At 36.8% G+C, this 22,014-nt stretch overlaps 1 protein-coding gene across 4 annotated transcripts in view; it reads right to left on the bottom strand.

The window, feature by feature from the left end:
• The window catches only part of CCSER2 (coiled-coil serine rich protein 2), an 85,301-nt gene extending 63,911 nt beyond the window's left edge, over window positions 1–21,390 (bottom strand). For 3 of the 4 annotated variants that reach the window (XM_026069976.1, XM_026069977.1, XM_026069979.1), the window contains exons 1-3: window positions 21,212–21,390; window positions 3,461–4,937; window positions 2,349–2,548 (exon numbers count right to left, since the gene is read on the bottom strand). In XM_026069976.1, the coding sequence (XP_025925761.1) occupies window positions 2,349–2,548; window positions 3,461–4,898 (1,638 nt within the window). In that variant the 5' untranslated portion in view covers window positions 4,899–4,937; window positions 21,212–21,390. The remainder of the gene's footprint in view (window positions 1–2,348; window positions 2,549–3,460; window positions 4,938–21,211) is intronic. The other variant, XM_026069978.1, reaches the window with a different exon arrangement.
• Between the last annotated feature and the right edge of the window lie 624 nt (window positions 21,391–22,014).

Raw genomic sequence — 22,014 nt, 5'->3', positions numbered from 1 at the left:
CTTCAATTCAACTGTTTTTTAATGTGCCTTTATACTCACCTCCTCCAGAGAGGAGCAATATGAAATGAAAGCTTACATTAATCTACACAAGAGCACAATTCTTTGGAAATAACGAAAAAAACTGTAGCAGAAATTCTTTTGCATCTTCAGACTAAAAATAATTTGTGTTTAATCTTTAGGCAAAAAAAATAAAAAAATCAAATATATCATGCTTTATACAATAACAAGCAGTACAGGAAACAAATAATAACCACTAAAAGGTAATTCAACAGACATTTCAGAGCTAAAATTTTCCTCAAAAGCCAAGTTAACTGAAGACATATTTCTGCATTGTAAAAATAAAAGATGCTTTATTGATATTTCTCTCATTTAATATGAGAATACACAATACATTAAGCACTGTAATACTGGAACAGCACTAATAAGATAAAAAACAAAATATGTGAAAAAACACCCCAATTAGTCTTACTTACAACCTCCTTCTTTCTCCCCAACTCCAAATCTAATAAACTTATTCTTCCAATTTTAAGTCCTCTCTAAAAGTAATTCACTTATAATAAAGGAAGAAATACACCAGAGTGAACGAAAATGTATCAAAAGCTTCTAGTGTACCTTTGCTCCATGAGCCTTGCAACAGCTTCTATCAGTCAGAACATCTAAGACTGACTATCAATTCATAAACATGTGCAAATTAATGTGTGGAGCTCACATGAATCAAAAGACTAGATAAACAGTCCAAAAGCATGAGAGTCTTTCACTTCTGTTTGATAAATTTCACCGAATATCTCAAAAATATGTCTATTGAGTATTCATCCAGGACAAAGTTTAAAAGTGTCAATCATTTTCTGGTGTGTGCATGTGTGTCTCAGTGGGAGAAGGGTGTTTGTTTCTGCAGTGCCCTACATAAACTTCTCCACTCCCCCTAGAGACATCAAAGAAACTCCATAGTTCATTCTGGAAAATTTCAAAATACTTTTCCAAGCTGGCCACAACCACCATGAGAAGCTGGATACTGTTGGAAGCTGTTCCTAAACCCCCTTTAAGCACTTCATCATAATTTAAGACAGAAAGTGAACAGTACCACAGACATGTGAAAAATAAACCAGGAATTTGTCTAGAATTCGTATCTCAAAATATCAAAGAATAGTCCCATGGAAAAATATGGAATCACTGGCTTCTATGAAAAAATTGCCTGCTAGCAGTCCCAACACTATTTCACCACACATCATCTTTAGAGTGCACTCATAGAAGAGGTGAACAAGAGTGCCTTGTCTTGTCTTTTACCCTGCTTTATTCATTATTTCAAGAAGGAATGAAGTTTCATATTGATACAGGTTGGGACAAATAACATGGTATTAATAGGCAAATTACACATTGTTACATGTAACACAGGAGAAATTTCAGGAGACATCTGCTGTTCTGCTCTTGGGCTACAACAGACAGCCCTAATAAAAATCACAATTTATTCAAAGTTTGAGTAGGGCTCACAAGCCCTGTTCTGGTTGGAAAACATCTCTATTAATGATACTGGCAGTAACGACATGATACCTAACATGCCTGAAACATATCAAGCACGAGACATTGACTGATTATACCTAATTATTTTTGTTAGAAATTCTGAATGGTTATTTTCACATTAATAAAATCTGAGTTACTTAATAAGTATTTCTATGAAAAGGAAGGAAGGACAGACAGACAAAATTTTCTCAAGCCAATGGGAATGCTGAGGCTGGCTAGTCTCCATCTATTCTTTAGACTGAATGATGTTTGCTGCAGATTAGTTATGAGTTCAGCAATAAGATTCTGTTGTGTATCTTGCACACCACATTCCAGGCATACTAAAGAGAGTCCTGCCCATCTGATAAGCCAGAGTTAGGTATCTACCTTAAAGATTCTATGCTTGAACCAACTGTGACAAAATATATTTAGGTTCAAAAGGGTCCTATATAGATACAGAATAGAAACAAGGAGATGGAAAAAGTCAGACAGGTCAGTTTTCTTCTTAGATTTTTCACTCCTAGGTTTCAAGATAGATGTGAGATATTTAACATTTGTTAAAAGCAATTCCTTTTTTCTTTTCGAGTACTAGTTAGAGATTGCAGAAAGAACGTGTTATTCTCTCACAGTTTTAGAATAAGGAAAGATGTATGTAACCAACATATATCAGGGTCATCTGTCCAGAAACAGAAGTTCCTAAACAAGGACAAATTTCAAAAAGCTATCAACTACAGAGGAAAGAGGAAGCAATTATCAAGTATGAAATAAATTAACTCTGCTTTTAAAATACACTTAATAAGCAATAAACTCAAATAACTATAAATATACAGGTTATGCATATAAATACATACGATGCTGTTCATTTCTGAAGACTCGTAACTTCCACATGGATGAACACTTCCAATAGGTTCCAACCCTTCTTCATCCCACATGTATGTGCCATCAGAACTATCGGATGGAGAAAGCTCAAAAGAGGAGCCAGCTCTGTAATTCATGTCTGGAGAAATCATGTTCTCAGTAGTATGCTTTGTGCTTTCACTGTTGTCATCCACTGTTTAAAGAAAACAGGAATAGTCAAGATTCCAGAAACAATCCAATATCCAAAATAAAAATTAACATGTATATTATTGGCATGTTAAAGGATTTGAAACTGTGTTGTAACAGATATCTAGAAGCATTCTATGGTAGTGTTAATGCTCATCCTAGGAGGAAAAAAAAGCTCAAGGTGGATTGGTTGTAACAACTAAGTATCCCTTCCAGCCTTCGCTAGTCTTTTACACTGCATTCAGCCATCATGAAAGGTAGTTTCTATAATTCAATAAGCTTTTAAATACATTAGAAGGTGGGTCCAAAAGTGGATTCTTTGGATCCAGTCTTTCAACTGTCTGAACAGTAACATCTCTGAGAAAAAGCAAGTGTGTACCATGAAAAAAACCATCAGACACTTGAAAACTGCAGTTTTTAAGAAAACATCCTCCACTGCTTCCCCCAATTTTTAAAGAGTTAATAAAGCATGCCCCTAGAAAAACATCAGTGACATTGCAACCTATAATTTAACTGATTTAATTAGGTACCCTACACTTATTCACACTGCTTAGATGTAGTTGCAGGTGCTCTCTGCCTACAGAGAAAAAAAAAAATACAATTTTTCAGAGACTACCAGTCCAAAGAAATGAATGACGAAGCAAAGATAAGAGGAATTCCACAAGCCAACCCCAAGTATGGTTAAAGGAGGTATCATTCACTCTTATCCCAAAGAAAAAGAGCTCTTCTAAATCATGCTTGAGAAAGATAACTATCATGCAGAAAAAGCACTGTAAGAAATTAAATGGACCAGCCAGCCTAAAGCCAAGTTCTATTCTGGAACAATCCACAAACAATGGGAAATTATATAAAATAATTACAATCACAATATCTTGATTTAGTATCTAAGAGTTCAAACAGAATGTAACAAAGTATTTACCAGACACACGTATATCAAGCCAGTCATCAGGGTTACAGTGAGATCCTCCACTTTCCTTGAGAGAAGTGAATGGCTCTATCGCTGTTACGTTTCCATGCTCCAGTTCTTGAACACTGCCCTCCTGCTGCTGTATTTGTATTGTTCTATTTGGGTCTTCTAGGTCTATAAAATCATCACTGAAATCTTCACTCAAATCATTTTTTTCAGAGGATGACAAGGAAGATATAGATATTTCATCTCCATCATCACTCATACACATGACTTTTGGTCCATGTTTTCCTGTGCTCTCATGGAGACCCTCACCAGATTCTATTCTTTGAGTATCACTCTCTCTAATGCTATTTTTCTCAATTGCTCTATTAACGTTTGTTGAAATTTCAGAGTTCTCCACTATGCATGTGTCAGGAGTTGTACTTCTGCTGTCATCCACAATGATATTTCCAGCAAATCGCTGTCTGGTGGGCTTCAGCAAAGAAGGCCGACTTAATCTGTATCCAAAAGAAGGTGCTGACCCAGATCCATTTGAGAGCGGGGGCTTCTTTGAACAAGGAGCTGATATACCAGCATAGGGTCTGGTAAACCCATACTTTGTAGGTTCATTTCCATTGGGTACATCCAACTGTCGCGCATTTCTTGACAATAGAGTTGACCTCTGAGATGTCCTAACAGCTAGATTTTGACTTTGATAAGGCTTTGTAAGATCCACAGCTTTATTAAAGGAATGTGACCTGGTTAAAGATGAAGTGGGAAGGAAAGAATTCGGAATGGAATGTGAAAAACTTTGTGATCTTACCATTTTTTCACAGGAAAAAGTCTTACTATTGTCTGTAGACTGTGCCAAGCTTTCTCCTGAACTTGTCCTTGTGGCACTGGAATTAGCTCTAGATCTCTGCAAACCTACCACTGGCCTATTTCCATAAAACCCATTTAAATGCGATTTTGGAGCACTGAGTCCAGAATATGAGGTCCTGCCTGACAGAGTACCTTTGGTGAATTTTGCTGAACTAGAGAGTCCAGGCAAAGACTTTGGGTTTAATTCCTCAGTAGAAGATACAAACATATTGGTTTCCTTTGCTGTTTTTGATGCAACTGAAGCAGTGCTGTTCAAACCCACCCTGAGCACATCCTTACCCAATGCTCCTTGCGATTGGGGATACTTCTCAGAATCAATTAATTTTTCATTACAGTTATGGTTAGAGTTGGACTCTCGCCCATTTTGATCACAAAGCTGATATTTATTTGATTTTCTCCAGTTGAAAGAAAAGGAAGACATGCGAACAGTGCCATTGTGCTTGCTGAAATTTTTGTCACCATTATTCCCTGATAAACTGACAGCTGTTCCATTTGGCATAGGTTGCAAGACACTTCCTAAAGTTTTTGTTCCATACTTCGGTAGCCTGGAAACCAAGGATGTCCTGATTTGATTTTTTTCTTCCATGAGCTATTGGGTGCATTGGTCCTTACAGGATGCTTGAATCTGAGAAGAAGAAAGAGAATATTAGACCGGAATCAACCACATATTAAATAGATGCAAATATATATAAAGCTGTATGTCTACCATATCCATGTGTCTAACCATACTATAATGTGGATATAGTAACTCACACTCCTTTTGTGAATTTAAAAAAAATGTTAGTCAGCAGAAGTCATTTGGCAGTAATACATTATTCAGGTTGCACGCATACATGCACACACTCTCTCTCCCTCTCTCTCAAGATTTTGGTTCTCTAGTTAAACTGTATTTTTAAATTTGTCCTCTCATCTTCAAGTCTTTAAAATAAGCTTGAAAAAGAAAACCATTATTTTCTTCACCTATTTTGAGCAGCAAATGAAATATTTCAACTCCACTACAACTACTAAATTGCATACTTAAGATTTTATATTTAAAAAAACAAATTGAACATGGCACAGACCTGTGGTCAGCAACCCTAACCTGTAAGAACCACAATGTAAAGTCTGACCAAAAGCTTATTTTTTCAAAAATTTTTTTTTCCTTAGTAAGACTATTTCCCATTATACTAGTCACACCCCTACAGTAAAAGGAATTCTGAAGCTGGACACAACATATCCTCAAGGACAAATTAAAAAACAGCAGTAACAGAACAACATTATTGAAAGATATCTTTAAAAAGGCATTCCAAATTATTCAGTTATCATCTTAGGAACTTCTCAAATCTTCATGTAAGCATGAGATTTGAGGAAATGGAGAAGTTTACAGTTTGGGTTTTTTTAAGCATTTTAGGAACAGAACAGTGACATGAATCAGATTTCCATTAGCAGAACCAGCATGCTTTATAGAAAGCCTATTATTTATAAAAATATCAAATGCACAGACCATATAAACATGGTTCTGAAGAATGAATTGTGAGAAAAGCCTCACTACTGAAGAAAGCTACTTATATTATGTATTGAGTTATCCATCATTAAATACCAAAAATTAAGTATTTTTGTCACATGGTCATACCATGAAAGCAAAAGGTACGTATCTTAACACTATCCTTATTCAAGATGAGGACTCCTAGCCAATTTTTCTCTTCATATGGAAGCTGTAGTCTATTTTGGTCATCTTCTTACTCATCTACAAGACTTGAGGTAAAGGGCCACAGATGCATATGGTATTCAAGATACCAATTCTTAGCAAATGTCAGTGTTTATAAATGAATTTAAAAGTTTTACTTCTGTGTATTAATACATGAATGTGGAAACCTAGCCACAAAAGTCTGAGACACAAAAATAATGATAGCATTCACTTCCACACTTCTGAGAACTTCTATCTCCCTCATTTGAATTACAGGGATTCCACAACAGTCTTTACTGAAGATTTGTTGCATCTCAACTTACGGTCATGTCATTTCAGTATATTTTAAATCACACTTCTGTTTTATAAAGCCATAACTGCTTTACAGAGATATCTTCACCTCAAAATTTCTTGCCTTGAGAATTTCTGTCTGCTTGCTTTGATATATTGCTTGTTTCTTCCACACACAAACCACTTATCTACATCTTCATCCTATAGTTTTTACAGCTAACTACATCTGTATCATCCTTTTGCACAGCACATAGCCTGTTGCTTTTCCTGGCAATACAACTTGAATAACTTGTCTAAACACTATTTATTAAGGGCTTGAAATTCAGATAATAAGGCCTTGAGAAGTCTCCAAGTTTCAATGTCATATCTTAAGACAAGCTTTACCCTTGTGTTAAATTCTGCATTTGCAAGACAAGGTTTCTGTTTTTTTGAAGACAGGTGTAAAAGGATATCTTGCTTTTGCTAATCTGGATTTTATACACTAGTCTGTTCCACCTGCTGCTCTTACAGTGGTGCCAAGCTAGATAATTTCAATAGTTTATATGTTACTCCCTCAAACTAATATTGGTGTTTTCTCACAGATCTACACACAGCTAGTGGGACTGAAAAAACAGCACAAAAATAATGAAACTATGGCAATCATGATGAGAATCAACATATAGCAAGTAACATTATACTTAGTCAAGGTACAGGAAAAATCTCGTGCAGCCATAGCAAGCATTACCTTAAAGTGAGTCACTCCCTAAGCAGCAAGGCCCCACTAAGTAGCATTTAAGTTAAAACTGAAGTGGCACTAAATTCATGCAAACTGAAGTGCCCTTAAGATCTTGTACTTGAAGAGAATGCCCCAGAGCTATACTTCTGGAAGTAGATCTACATTAAAAAGACATAAAGAGAAATGTTCTCACAGAGATAAGGCTTTATTAAGGGTTTCTAATGTAGTGAAAATAAGAGAATCCACATCCTACCACCAGTAGAGTGCATTTCAATTTAGAAACACACAAAACTACTGTTTTGAAATACTAAGGCAAAGTGAATTCTTGCACTCTAGGGACATAACCCTCACTGAGTCTTATACAGAAGCACAAGCTTAGAAGGAGGGGAGGAAAAAAAAAGGGGGGGGGCTATTTTTCCCTTCCTCCCTTCAATTCCTCCTTATATCTGATTGTGTCTTAGGCTTTTAATTTATTGTTACAGGGAGGTGCTACCACACCTGCACAGACTGAGGCAGCAATGATGGCGATGTCCCTTGTCACCCACATTCCATACTTTCCAATTCTCAAAAAAAATTCAAACCCACATCTTCCTTTCTCTCCATTACGTGGCTTAATTGCCAGGCTACTACTGCAATTCCCTTCTGCAACATATTCCAGACAAAACAGCGTGCAGCATATTCACTGCAGTATTCCTGTATACCCACGGCATTTGTTTTATTCTTAAGCAAATATCCTAGACAGCTACATTTCAGGTCCTGGCCCAATGACAATTCATGTATTCCATGCTAAGAATTCTTTAAACCAAGAACAACAATCAACGGGCCCATCCCTTCTTTCCAATTTTCCAGGCAGTTTACCTGAACATCATACAGCATCACAAAATCTTAAGCAAAACACTGAGCTACACATACGAGGAAATGTATGCTGAAGAACTGGTCTTACTGAACAGGAGACATTTAAATACTTCTTTTATTTGTTTGTTTTGCTACAATTACTAGCATTAAGAACATACCTAAACTTGAAGTCACATATCAAGCCTCCATTTAAATGATTCTTTACGCAGTTTGCAGAAATTATCTAGTTGATCTGCAATTTGGACCGTAATATTCTAGCCTTACACGCAGCAGTATCTAAATCAAGAATAGAATAGTAGGATCAAGTCACAAAGAAGCAACACCTCAGAGTTAATTACAAATTTTCAAGTACTTGCTTCAAACCGCAACCAGAACATTATCTTTTCCTACATAATATTTCACTCAGTATTTGGCCATATGTTGGTAGTGAGGGAGACAAGAAAAAACAGTGACAGAGGTAATCCCGAATGCCTCTAAAGGTCTGTAGACTCAGAGAAAACCAAGTTGGACTTTTGTTGAAAGAGATTTTCTGCAAGCACTGGGATTCTGGGATGTGCTCCCCCAATCCCGAATGAAAATGGGAGACTGCGGAGACCCTGTCAATGTACTTCAAGACATTTGTTTAATGGGGGGGGGGAAGGGGTGGGGGCACATTATGTGTTTTTCATGGCAGGGGGGAGGGCAGCAAAGACAGACTTGGAAAGCAACCTTCTCAGAATCATAAAGTGATGAGGAGATCTTCGGTAACATAACAGCATTTTAGTGTAATATTAACTTAGTTCACTTGAGCCGCTAGATAACTATCTATATCGGCAAACATAAATCTGGGTAGTGTATGAAGGCGCCAAGTATCACTTTGATGCCATCCACTGTCCTGGACAAAGTTTCTAAAGACAACTACAACTGAAAGTCCAGTTGAACAATACACTGAAGCATGTCCTAACTAATGTCTTTCCATTACCTACACAACAACCTCAGGAGGACTCTACCATGCGATATAGATCACAGATACTATAGTTTAAAATCAATCATAACATAGACCGACTCTTCAATATATGTAGAACAGTAGCACCCACCTTATAGAAAAAAACTTAAATAAGTGAACTAAGTAATAATGGAGGATGTGGCTAGAATAAGAATGTTCCAAGTTAGCAAAATAACAAGCATAAAGATAAAACACTGTAGAAGCTTGTAGAAAAATAGGCCAATATTTCAGACAGGAGACTAAAGTTAAGCTCTTAAATACACATTTAAGACACCTACACACCAGCTTTTCAGAAGTGCTGAATACTCCACAGCTTTCACTGACCTCACTTACCTAATTTAAGTGATTATATGTAGATTTAGGTGCCTAATGCTAGACTTATCTCAAGAACAGTGACCAACATTTTCTAGTAAGAAAAAAACTATCACAGCATCTCATTCATGTGCTGGCACCCATAAAAAAAACAAACAAAAAGCCCCCCTTACCTACAGCATACCCGTATACCTTACAAATGAAAATTCTTTAATACAATTTAATTACATGTTAATATCAAGCATGTCAGCCTCAAATATACTTACTTTATATCAAATATATACTGTAAAGGTAATAGAAAAAAGTATATTTTAAACTCCTTTTTTAAGAATTCTACGCATAAAAATGGCCTTTGACTTCACGATGCACTCATTCATGGCAAGCATGATACTGAATAGTCATTAACAGATATTCCAACTCTAACAGAAAGAGGCAAGTCCTGGAAATAGAAATCTTCCAAATTAAAAAAAGTTAAATTAGAAAGCTGCTAATTTAAATTGCATGCTTTATGGATAAATCCCTTTTTGCATCTGCCTACAATCTCTTAGGTGACTGCGAAACTTAAATGAAGCCATTTAATGAGATTACTTTAATCCTCCAGCAAGTGCTGCAAATTAAACTTGAAAAGACAACCATTCGGTTCTCTAGGAAGGGTGCTTGCTCATTTATCCTTAATTAGGGAAAGACAAAATATTATCTCAAGAAAACTACAATGATTGCTTAAAACACTTCAGATAATTAAATCAGTTCCTTTAGAAATACTTGCCAATGTTTTATTAACTCCATAACTGTAACTGTTTTATCATATTTTCAATGCTAGGTTGCATTCCCTTGTTTCTACAGTGAAAATTTTCACCTGATTAATATATTTCTATTACCAAAACTATTTACTCACAGTAAAACAAGGAACTATAAAAACAAATTAATAAATGAAGTACAATGCTGTCAAAAACTTAACAGTACCATGTTTGGCAGATGTTACTTTTCCCGAAAACCAGGGGAGAATTCTATCAACTTGGTACTCTGCTCAATTTCTGCCCCAGAAGTAATGCTGTACAGCATATTTAGAATTAACTTCCTATGAGCAAGATTGTTCAGTTACCACAATCACTTTCATCAAAGCATAAAAAAAAAAACACCACACCCACACATTATCTAGTGCACACAAGCCTGATCAGGAATTAAACCAGTCATAAAGGGCCCAGTCTTGCATAATAATCCAGGGAAAAGGAGTTGAAACTTTTACTGACCCTCTGAAATATACTCTGAATTAACTGAAAAGGTGCTACATTCATTCCTTCCTTAAAGACTATTCAAGTTCTTGGTGATAATCAAAAGGTTGCTCGTTTTCACTCTCCTTTGCACTTTCCATATAGGATTACTTACACCTAGACAAGATCCTCCAATGTTAGGTCCAATTAGCAAATAGAACATTCACTTTTACTTCATTAACAGTCACTGTTTCAACATTTATATTCCTATCAATTAGATTCTCAAAGTTGGGTTTTGCATCGAAGACTGCCCCGCACATTGCAAAACAGTTCTTCCAGCAGAAGACAGTTGAAAGTTCAGACATTCCATGTTTGAGCACCTTTAAAATATGACTATCCCTATGACCCATGTCATCAGGCAGCTAACATAATTTTCAAGTTCCAAACAGATTACTATGAGCGAGACCGAATTCCCTGTTATTGTCAGAGCAGTGCAGAATAAACAGCTGCCTGATGAAACATATTCGATAGAGTGGTGACACACAAGAGCAATTCTGCAGAACTACTGCTATGCCAGCAGTTTTGGGTGTGTCTTTAGTACCTTTCCTTGACTGCAAGTGCACCTACATAAGATAAAAACACCAAATAGCTAATTAAAGATGCTTCTCCTTCAGCAACTTCGCAGTGTGAAGAATTTTTTCTCCAGAAAAGAGACAAACAAATCTGTGGAAGAAGATTGTACTGAAACCCCAAGATAGTCAACTCAAATTTTGAGTAGCAAAAAAGGCACTTTTCAGGAAGCCTATAAGAAGCTGGCAGCTGTAACCATACACAAGCTTCCTTATTCATCCAGAAATATTATGTCCATCACTAGCTGTATATCAGCAAACACCAACCATTATCAATCAATTTTTTGGTATTTGGTGCGGGCAGACTGACAGAACAACTGCCACGAAGCTCTGCACCATTATTCACATTCCTGACATCTTATGCTGGATATTACTGAAGTCAATGAAGTTTAGTAAATCCCATGTTTCCAAGCCAGACCTTATACTCCTATTACTTGCCCTTTCCAGAAGGCCTAAGAATTAAGAGATCATCTAATTCTACTTGCTTGTCTCAGTGAGAGACAAGTTGAAGCAGTAGTTTACCAATATTCATGCAAATTTATATTGCCAAGTTTATAGTGGTAGAATTCCCAGGGACCTTCATTTTTTTTCTTGGGAAAAAAAACATTTCTAGTATGCTAACAACATCGGCAGGAAGGTGCACATATTGCTCCTATAACCTATCTATCTCCTTTAGCGAAAAGCATTACATTTGGACAGAGAAAAGAACTGTTAATTGTTGCCCAAGCAGTGCAGAAAATGAGTGAAGCATACCCATGGGAAACTGAAGAGCAAATGGCAGGCAATGAACAGCTTACTTGAGGCAGACAAAAACTACTGCCTTGAATAAAAATTGTATCCTGTTTTCTGCATCATACTTATGACAGGAGAGTGCCCTGCTGAGATCTGAGAGAAAGTCTAGACATTCAAGATGCTCTGAACATCAAGATACCCACTCCTAACATCCCTGTGGTTTTTTTTTTTTTTTTTATGGTAACTAAGATGCTCTCCACAAAAAAAAAAAAAGAGAGAGAAAAAAAACTTAATAGTTTAAATAAGATTAATGCATTTTGCTTCTAATTATCATCAGCTGAATCTAGATATATCTCATGGCCTTCGTGAATTAAATACAAGTTTATTTCAACTATGTCCACTGTGCTTGGCTTAGAAAAAAAAACTCTGTGCACCTTTGGTTTAACACAGCAGTTATTTTTACATTGATTTTTATATATTTGGGACACATAGAATGCAGATCCTTTCACCACAGATATTCCCAGCAATGATTCAATTTCTGGGTTTGAAGTATAATTAAAAAAAGTTTTCTTTAAAAACAGGAATCATTTAAAAAATGGACTAGGGCAGTTCCATGAGAATATCTCATTTCTGCCAGGGGAGAGGGGTACTGAGTGACATTAGAGAAAATGAGGGAGGCCCCTGCATCAGATGTAACTGCAGAAAATTTTTTTGTAGTTACTCAGGAACACCGCAAGACAAGTGGCATGGTTACAACTCAGTATTCAGCTTTAAAGGGACTGTTGGAGCTTAACAGAATGAAAGAAACTGTGGCTGGAGGTCTAGCCTGCAAACTCCTGCTCTGAGCAGGACAAGTTCTGAATTGTCCAAGGAATTAAAGGTGACGAATGCTGAGGAGCTGTGCATATTGTATGAACTAAATAGAAGACAACTAGTAGTTTCAATGGTTCAGAGACTCAAACTTTTGAGTATTTACGAGTATTACAAGGGTGCAATAACAGTACACATGTCCTTTTGTGTCATTTATTCTGCATAGGTTGGCTCTGGCTCAGCCAAAAAAGCCTTTTTCTGGCAACTCCCAGATCAAGTAAGATTTTCCAGCTCTGTAATAATATCCTCCAAGTCTTCCCTCTTCTCCTGTCTTCAGTGCCTCAGAAACATCTCTGTTCTTGAATCAATTTCCTATGCTTCATGAAGGCATGCACAAATTCCTTAGTGTTTTTCCCTTTCTTCTTGAGTTTGCCCAAACTGCACAGTGATTTATACTAGCATCCTTGACAGTCTGCCTGTTAAAAGTACCAGGCAGAAAGCATGGGATTCCTTGTTCTGTTTCTCTGAAATACAATTTTGTTGTTCAAAACTGTGAGGCTGCTTTTCCTGGAGAGTCTTTTCCTAGACTTCAGAGAGCTTAGAGGTAAGTCCTTTTCTACTCTTCCTCCCTCACCCTTGGATACGCTGATGTTCTACTTGGCTTGCAAAGTTTTTTCTATCAAACACGTAGCAAACCAGTTTTTCAGACTGCTGCTATATTTTATTTACTGTTGGTCAGAATGCACAAGGCCAAGGAATATTAGCAGAGCATGATAATGAATGGGCATGAAGGTAGGAGAGTACAAGAAACACATCATAAAGAGATTGGGGCTTCTGAATATCTAACACTGAACAGTATCTCCAGTCAATACAGAAAAAAAGTATATGGTATTCCTTGCAGTCTTTAAAAACTGTGTTGTTATTCATCAGAATACTGTTTCTTGATGTTTTGAATGGCTCGAGGACATAAGCACTTACTGGAGGAAAAAAAAAAAAAAAGGAAAGTGCAGCTCTTTGCCATAGAAGAAAGCTACCACAACACCTGCAGAATCAAAAATTACATTTACACCCCTTATGGGCCCACTCACAATTCATTCTGCCATTTATGCTATTTGCAATGAGTATCAGGCACCTCAAGGGAAAAAAAAAGGGGCCAAGTGTTATCTGATAAGAAATTACTAGTAAAATAGAGACAATATATTTTTAAACCAGAAATTTTACATGAAAATTTACAAAAAAATATAAAACAGAATTTGAGTTACTGTAAAAGGTTTAAGATTTTACTGAAAAATTCCACAAGATTTTAACTGAAAAGTAAAACCTTTCCTAAGGTTTCTCAAATAAGTAAATTTGCACTGATATTCAGGACTCCTACAATATGACTAGTAAGCCAGAGGGCACTCAAGTTCTAGAGGCTTGGCCAGCTGTAGCAGGAGAGCAGCTTCCAGGACAAAGAGGAGAAGATGGAAGAAGATATTTGGGGTGTGGGGAGGCAAGAGGAAGAGTATTTTACCGCAAAACAATAGAATTTCATGGCCTGCAGAATGAAATACTTCTCAAATGGTAAGAATAAAAAATATTATAGGTGACTCACAAATGAAAAGTGAAATGCTATGACACTTCTGACAGCCTAACTGTTCTCAAGGACTGAGGTCAGGAATAACACAGAGACACAATTACTTTCTGAAGCTCCCAACTATCTGATGCATCCTCCTGGAAGAAGTCATCAATTCTCCTCTTCCTCAAAGCCTTTAGTATTCTGGCCACAGCAGAGGCAAAACATGGGCCTATTCTGGCTTTCTTCGTCAAAATATTGGACAATGCTTTTTAGTAAGAAAATTAGCTCAAACACTGATGGACATAGTGTTTGTCTTAATTTGCTTATATGTACTCTACAAATCATTCATCCGCATGTGGCACTGTCATATCTTGTGAGATCTGAAGTAGCAACGTCAACTCTGTGCCTGCAGACAGAAACAGCATGCATTTCCTGCTCTATTGACTCTTCAGAATGAAAGAGCCAGAACATAGCAAGGATTTCCCTGGAAGTCCAGATAACACATGGCACAGCTGATTTAAAAAAAAAAGTCTAAATTAAGTGTGCTGATACCAAGAACATGCCAGAGACAAAGAGAACCTGTTTGTGCTTTAATGACAGGTCAGGACAGGCTTCAAAACATTACAAGAAGGTGATGAAATAATACTGTAATAACTCTGAAGCATAAACACAGTTGACACAAACGTGACTATGATATATGTAGCTCCAATGTAAAAATACTCATGCTAGAAGGTATTAAATTATGTGGATTACTTCATTTGTTATGTAACATAAGAAATAGTCTTCTGTGGAGAGATTCAATTCATTATTCCACTTTAGTAAATGAGTCATGTAGAAAAGGCCTTCTTAAACAGGGTAGCCTACAGTGCTGTAAAATATTTAGTGTCCTCAAAAATCTTTGATTGTGAACAGATAAAGTCTTTACTTTCTTCAATTCTTAAACTGAACTCTTATTATTCAGTTTAAATTGTTACCAAATTTGCAAGAATATTATACCAAATTAGGAAGAGACAAACACTATAGGTCGTCTTTACAGATCTAATGCTCTGTCACCTAAAGACAAGGTCTTATAGTCAAAGAGAAGGAATGCACATAATTATTATATTATGCACACACACACCCCCAAGTACTGCAACCACAAAGCATATCTGTATCTAGATTACTCTTGTGCAATCTTAACACTTGCTTATTTTCAGCAAGATTTCTATCCTGAAAGGTGATCTCTAATTGAATATATATGTTTGAAAGCTCCTAATCTTAGTCATCTGGTAGAGATAATCTCATTTTTAAAAAAAGAGTTTTAAAACTGACATCACTGTTAATGTCATACAGGCAAATTAAATTTTATTCTGCAATTGAGATAGACTGAACAATCCCAAATAACCACCACAGCCTAGAGACGAAGCTTTCTAGAAGTATAACAGTGGATCTCAATCTCTCCTCTCAGAAATTGTGATTATGTCAACATCAAAGCAACTGATACCAGAAACAGGCCCACTGCTTTCGCTGACGCTATTCTGCTTTCTGCAACAGCATTTCATGTTGGTCATTTCGATTTTTCTGAATTTATTCTTATGAGACAGATTAATCTGAGTTCAGACATAAAAGGGACTTCATTCTTCAAACAGTAATTAGGATTTAACTGCTGTTGTCTAGCTCATATCTCATTTAAAGATATACCATGAACACATTCACTAGTAGCTGTTACTTCAAAACTGAAGTTTTAATCCCAAAACAAACATTAACAAGGAAGCATTTTCAAGCTTGAGCAAAATTAAGTTCATGAAGAGGAGCCCTTTTCCCTTAAAACTGTTGACTTTTATCAAATGATTCAAATACAACTACTCTCATTCGCAATACAGTGACTAGCTCTACTATGAGATATTACTTCAGTCATGAGCTAAAAAGTCAGCTTCCAATTACTGTTCTCTGCTATTTAATAATGCTATTTGTAAAAAGATTTTCTTGCTAATAAGAACAGGTAAGCTGGAAACCAGGTGAAACTATGGATACAGTTGATTATAAATGAAAATAGCCCTCTCTAAACTCTCACCTTGTTCACCTGTTGCTCTACCTAGTTTGTTCATCTGATGCATCTTCTCCAAATAAGAACACTGCTCTGTCTCGAGCAAAAACCCTCTTATGTTTGTACAGATACTGTTCAATACATTGTTGTACTGACTATACAGTGACTAATGATAGAAGCAATATTAATAATATGAACCTCTGCTGAACGATTTTATCTATGTGGGTATCTTAAAATCAAGAATTCCTGTTAGTTTAAGTCTGCAACTAGGCTGTGTTTATGATCAACACAAGAATATTTTTTGCTCCATTCATACATCCTCGTTCTTTATACTGGTGCCTGAGTAAGCACTCTAGTTATATGCTTAAGCTGAATGACAAGCACAGATAATTGAAGGAGACAGTATGTAATTCATAGGACTGACTGGTATTGACATATCTTCAGTAAGCCTTAACAGGTTCACAGGTGACAACTGAGCAAGACTAGAAAAGGTGAAGCAATAGGCAGGTAGAAGAAAATAACTCTAGGAAATTTTTTCTATATGTTGCCAATGCCATTTCAACCAAGTCTAGCTCTGTCAAGAGATCATGACCTTGAGACAAGAACATCTCAAAACATTGCTACAGATTAAAAAAAAAAAATCACATTGTTAAGTCAGCCACTGCAGGATTAAAAAAGACTGGAAAATGGACCGAGAAAGAAAATCTTTAAGACTTCTCTCATGAAAGAAAGCAGGTGAGCCCTGAATGAGCTTGAAATATTATATAAATCAGAATATTTCTCTACATATGGATTGTGGTGATTCAGCTGTCTGAATTAATTCTCTAGATCAGCCATCCAGCTCCAGCAGTCAATCTTATTTTAAAGGTGATGTGTAAAAAGTCATATTATCTACTATGGTAGCCTTAAGATGATACACAGGGAAAAGGAAGAACAGGACAAGCATATAATATTACTTCAACAACTTTCATATGATTTCTTGAATCTGATGTTGTTTATTTAGTGACCCTCAACAGGTCTCTCCTCCACTATCTTGTCAAGCCCACAAAATTTTTGCATCCACAGCAGCCTCAGGCAAGGAGTTCCACCCACTCTTTGGATGCCTATTTATTTCATCTGATGGACTCTACTTCTTGTATTGGAGGAAACCACAAACAGTCAAATCCATATTCATACTTCCCATAACACATCTCACTTTTATACCTCTATCACAAGTCATCTCTTTTCCAGGCTTACAAGTCTTAGTCTACTTGGTTAATACTCACCTAAAATCTCATTATACCACCTAAGATTTTTTATTTATTTATAACTTTTCTCTGAATCTTCTCAAATTATTAACATAAAGAATTAAATATATTACAATAGTATTTCTGTGATGGGGAACATGAACACCTGCAATTATCTTCACATGTGGGCACAAGTGAATTTATAGAATGGCATAATGGTATTTCACCTTTTTTTTTTTTTTATTCCCCCTAACCACTACTAACACTGAGCTTGTATGTTCAGGACTATTATAATCCAAAAAATCTCATCCCAGAGTGGCAATACTCAACTCACAGCCTATTTGTTTCATATGCAAAGCTAGAGTTATTTTTATCTCCCATGTATATATCATTTAACATTTATTTACAGTGCATTTCATATGCCACTTCATGCCCAGTTAACCAGCCCCATAACGTTCTTCTGCAACTTTTTACGGAGTACCCTTACCTGAATACTATGAAGAACTTTATCATTAGAAAATTTTGTCAGCTCACCATTCACCCCACTTGCTAGGTCATTTGTGAATATGCTCATTTGGGGGTCCTAGCACAGGTTCCTGTGGAACACTACCTGTAAACTCCCTGCACTGCAAGAACTGGCCACCAATTCCTACTCTCCTTCCTACCAGCTGTACCAGTTTGATTCATACGTATGTGTTTTCAAGAAGATACTGGATTACTTATCTTCTATAAAGTGAAGCTTGACTTCTCATCAGCATTCACTCCTAACCAAAAATATTGTAGCATATACTAATATATTAGAACTTTCAGTTGAAATTTGCTTACTTTTGAACCACAGCTTCTAAGTGCCACTTCCTTGCTATTCAATTTCACTTTATTAGTGCTGGACATCAACAGCTCCAATCTTAGATATTATTGCTATAAATCAGTTCAAAATCTCAAAAGCAAACCCTCTGAAAAATATTCTTGTACCAGGCAACTTTGCAAGTTTGCCACAGCATAACAAGTACCAACGTAGTTTTAACCACAGAGTGACAGCTTTTTATATGTATTTAAGTGTTTTATTTTTCTTGCTCATTTTCTGATCAGATCTCAGGTCTGATCATTTTCTTGTTAGATCTTCAGATCTGCATGTATTCATCAATGTTGGCTTCCTAAAAATGCAGAAGTCACAGACACTTGCTGTATTTTCAAAGATTTGCAGATGAAATATAAAACAGGACTCTTGATGAAATTAAGATGTGTAACTTTACTTACTGGCAACAGTTTCTCCACAGTATCAGTTTCTCCTATATTAGCTTACTGAATTACATAGAGATGGTCTGCACTCACATTTTACTTGAATTTACAGGAAATCTGATACATATGAATTCATTTGTTTTGTTGATTAAATAGCTCAAGGTTCTTCACTGTAAGCTCTTATTTTCATACACAACCATTTCAGAGAGCTTCCATGACTGAGACACAGACTTACAGAGAGGGATCAGGTTTTTACGTAAACTCTGTTTACTGACAGACAAGGCTATACAGGATGAAAGATTCTGCTCCTTTCTTCAAAGTCTCCCACTACTAACAGTAGTAGCTTTGGCCTTGAGAAGTTTCCACCTATACGCTGTACAAGTTTGCCTTACTGAGATGAAGGTGTAGTTAAAAGCCACAGCATCCCTCAAATCACCAAAAACATTGAGCAATGAATCTACGTAAAAATATGACCATTTTTATAAAATCAAAATAATGCATTTAAGTAAAACACATCTTTAATATGATTCACAAAAAGAAACTGAGTTGAAGTATCACACATGTTAACATTCTAGTGAGAAACTTTGTCTGTCTAAAACAGACTTCTGAATCTCCAGCTCAAATGACATATGATTTGAGCCAAGAGAATCTGGAATATTCAGTTCTTCCATGGCACTTAGCTTAGCTTGTGCTGTGTGTGTCACAAGCCATCTGGGCTAATTAGGCTAAATGCATAGCAGTCCCTTTGCTTTAGGGAATAAATTCAGAAATCATTTGCAATTTAAGGGTTATTCCAGATCTATAACTTGCTCAACCACCACATAAAAGTAAAACCTTATCAGCTGTTTTCCTCTGGCTAAGAGGCAAAGACCTTTCTTGTAGTGTGAACCTTGCCAACATTAACCATGCTTCTGCTTCAATCAAAGCCATTAAAATGTACTCTATAGAAGACTAAGTGCTCATGAAAATCCCAACAACTATCATAGTGGAAAAGCCATCTCACTAAGAACTTGTGACATCTGTCCCCCAGTGACCTGGGGTAAGCACCCCCCAGAGAAGACTGTCTCACTCCACATGCTACAGGATACTATCAACTGAATTGTTCCAGCTGGATCTTCCCTCCAGCACAGATAGAGAATAGCTAGCAAGAAAAGTCCAGAACACTGCAAATCAAACTACTTTTGATCAAGGGAGAAATGCGAATCAAGCTACTTTTGATCAAGGGAGAAATAATATTCTCAGAATGTCTTCAAAAATACACCTACTTGATAGAAGTTTGGATGTGAGCTGCAGTATGTTTCCCAGAGGTACAAAGAAATACAAAGACCTACACTGACTAGCTAAGCTTCATCTTCTGAATAATTATTTTAATGCTATTGGGATTTCTTTGTAACATAAATGTGTTCAAGTATCCAGAGATTTACAGAAGCTTTTTTATTGCTTCAATTGAAACACAATACAGGACTTTAAACCTAATTATCAAAACCACCATTAGTATTTTGATCTTCTTAGCATCCCTGTTGGCAAGGAGTTTAACCCTGCTTGAAAGCTTCCAATTAGGAAGATGGTGCTGCTGTTTACACTTTCAAATAGTGGCAAAAAGAGAGCAACACAACCATTGCTGCAACCTTTTATTCCCTCTTGCCAATTTTCCCAGATATGAACTTTCTAACAGTTTTATACATCTGATGTTCATTTGAAGACTGATGGCATGAGGACTTTTTATCTAGAGAGCAGGTGCCAACTCTTCTTTGTAAATGGTTTATTCCAAACACTGAATCCATCTTAAAGGATGATCGGGTCCAAGAGTAATAGGTTTTACTCCAGAAAACATTTACATGAACAGTTCCATTAAACAGAATTACTCATAGCATAATATTACATGTTAGTTGGGATCATTACTATTCACATTTTTATACATGAATATATATTATTAATTCCTTAGATTTGAAAATAGGTGTTATAAGAGACAAAAAATATCAAATACAGAGATCTTCTAAGCCTAAAACACTTCCACTGTTTAAAACAGCTTTATGATTAGAAGACTATAGTTAGCAGTTTTGCAACCCAAATTTTGAGATCTCTATAACTGAAAGTATTAACTGTGAGCAAAACCTAAATTTTGGCTTTAAAAGCATTTTGACTACTTCAGGTTGTATATTCACATAGGTTTTCGGTTAATATTTAGGTAGTTGGTTATTATTAATGTTCTATTTTTTTAGGCACTCACCTCTTCAGCTTTCAGGTATTAAATCAAAATGGGCTCACAAAATTTAGAGTTATGTGATCTATTTTGCACTTCAGGAAGTATCTGCCAAACTTCATTCAGCATCACCAAAAAAACCTAAATATTTACTGCCTCACACTAAACTTTCAACTCCAGAAAATATATTTTTAATGTTTCAGGGAATATTTACAATGGTTTTCAGTTCTACAAAAAAACACCAAAAATAGATCCAACTTTTAATATATTAGTAAAAAATAAATAAAAATTTTGTTCTGCATCAATTGCAGCCTCAAGGACCACATATAACAGCAATAAACCTTCTAAGAATATGAAGCATCAATCCTACACATTCAACTGATTCCTTAAAGAACTGATAAACATCTTTTTATAAAGATGAATCAGATCTCCAATCCTTACCTTAATTTGTCATTTGGCCTGGACACTAATGCTCTGCTAAAGTACAAAGTTCCCATTCATTTTTTCTTTCTTCAACTGAAGATAAACGGTTCAATTTCCTCCAACTCAGAGTTAAAGGCTGAAGTTGCCTACGTTTCATTGTGTATCAAAGTACATTTGACAGAACATGATGTTACAGCAGGCTCTGGATGATAAAAGCAAAGTCTCAGCATCATTAAAGAGAAAACAGCATAACATACATAACATTTTCTTCCTGTTATAAGCCATATCTGAACAGATTTAGCCAAAATAGATGCTCCACCACTTTTTTTTTAAGCTGTTAGCTTTGAACAACCACATACTCGGTGCTTTTGCACCTTCCCCTTTTGGGGGGATAGAAAGGGATCTTCGCAACCAGGGCCTTCAGTTCCCTGGCATACCTGCAGGTACTATTCAACAAACAGAAAATGAAAACACGGGCAGGCTGCCGCAAAGCGAGAACTGCCAGGGCAGCACAAAGCCAGGCCTGCCATTCCCCAGCGCCTTTAGCCTCCGGGCAGCGCAGCTGACTAAGCCGGGGGCAAGCCCGGGACGCGGCCCGCCTCGCCGCCAGCGCCCCGCAAGCCGCAGGCGGTCGCACCTGTGGCGCGGCCGGCAGCAAGCGGCACCGCAGGGGCCTCCGCAGCCGCCGCTGACATTCAGGCGGGCCGAAAGGTGAAGGCAGCGCCCGGCGGGGACGGCGGGGGGGCCGCCGCGGCCTGCCCCGGCCTCCCGCGCGGCACGGCGCGCCGCGGCCTCAGCGACGGCGATGCCGCAGCATCCTC

This window comes from Apteryx rowi, unplaced genomic scaffold (assembly GCF_003343035.1).
Source record: "Apteryx rowi isolate R43461 unplaced genomic scaffold, aptRow1 scaffold_30, whole genome shotgun sequence".
NCBI lineage: Eukaryota > Metazoa > Chordata > Aves > Apterygiformes > Apterygidae > Apteryx > Apteryx rowi.
The sequence above is the reverse complement of the archived record's forward strand: the minus strand, read 5'-3'. Positions and strand labels throughout refer to the sequence as shown.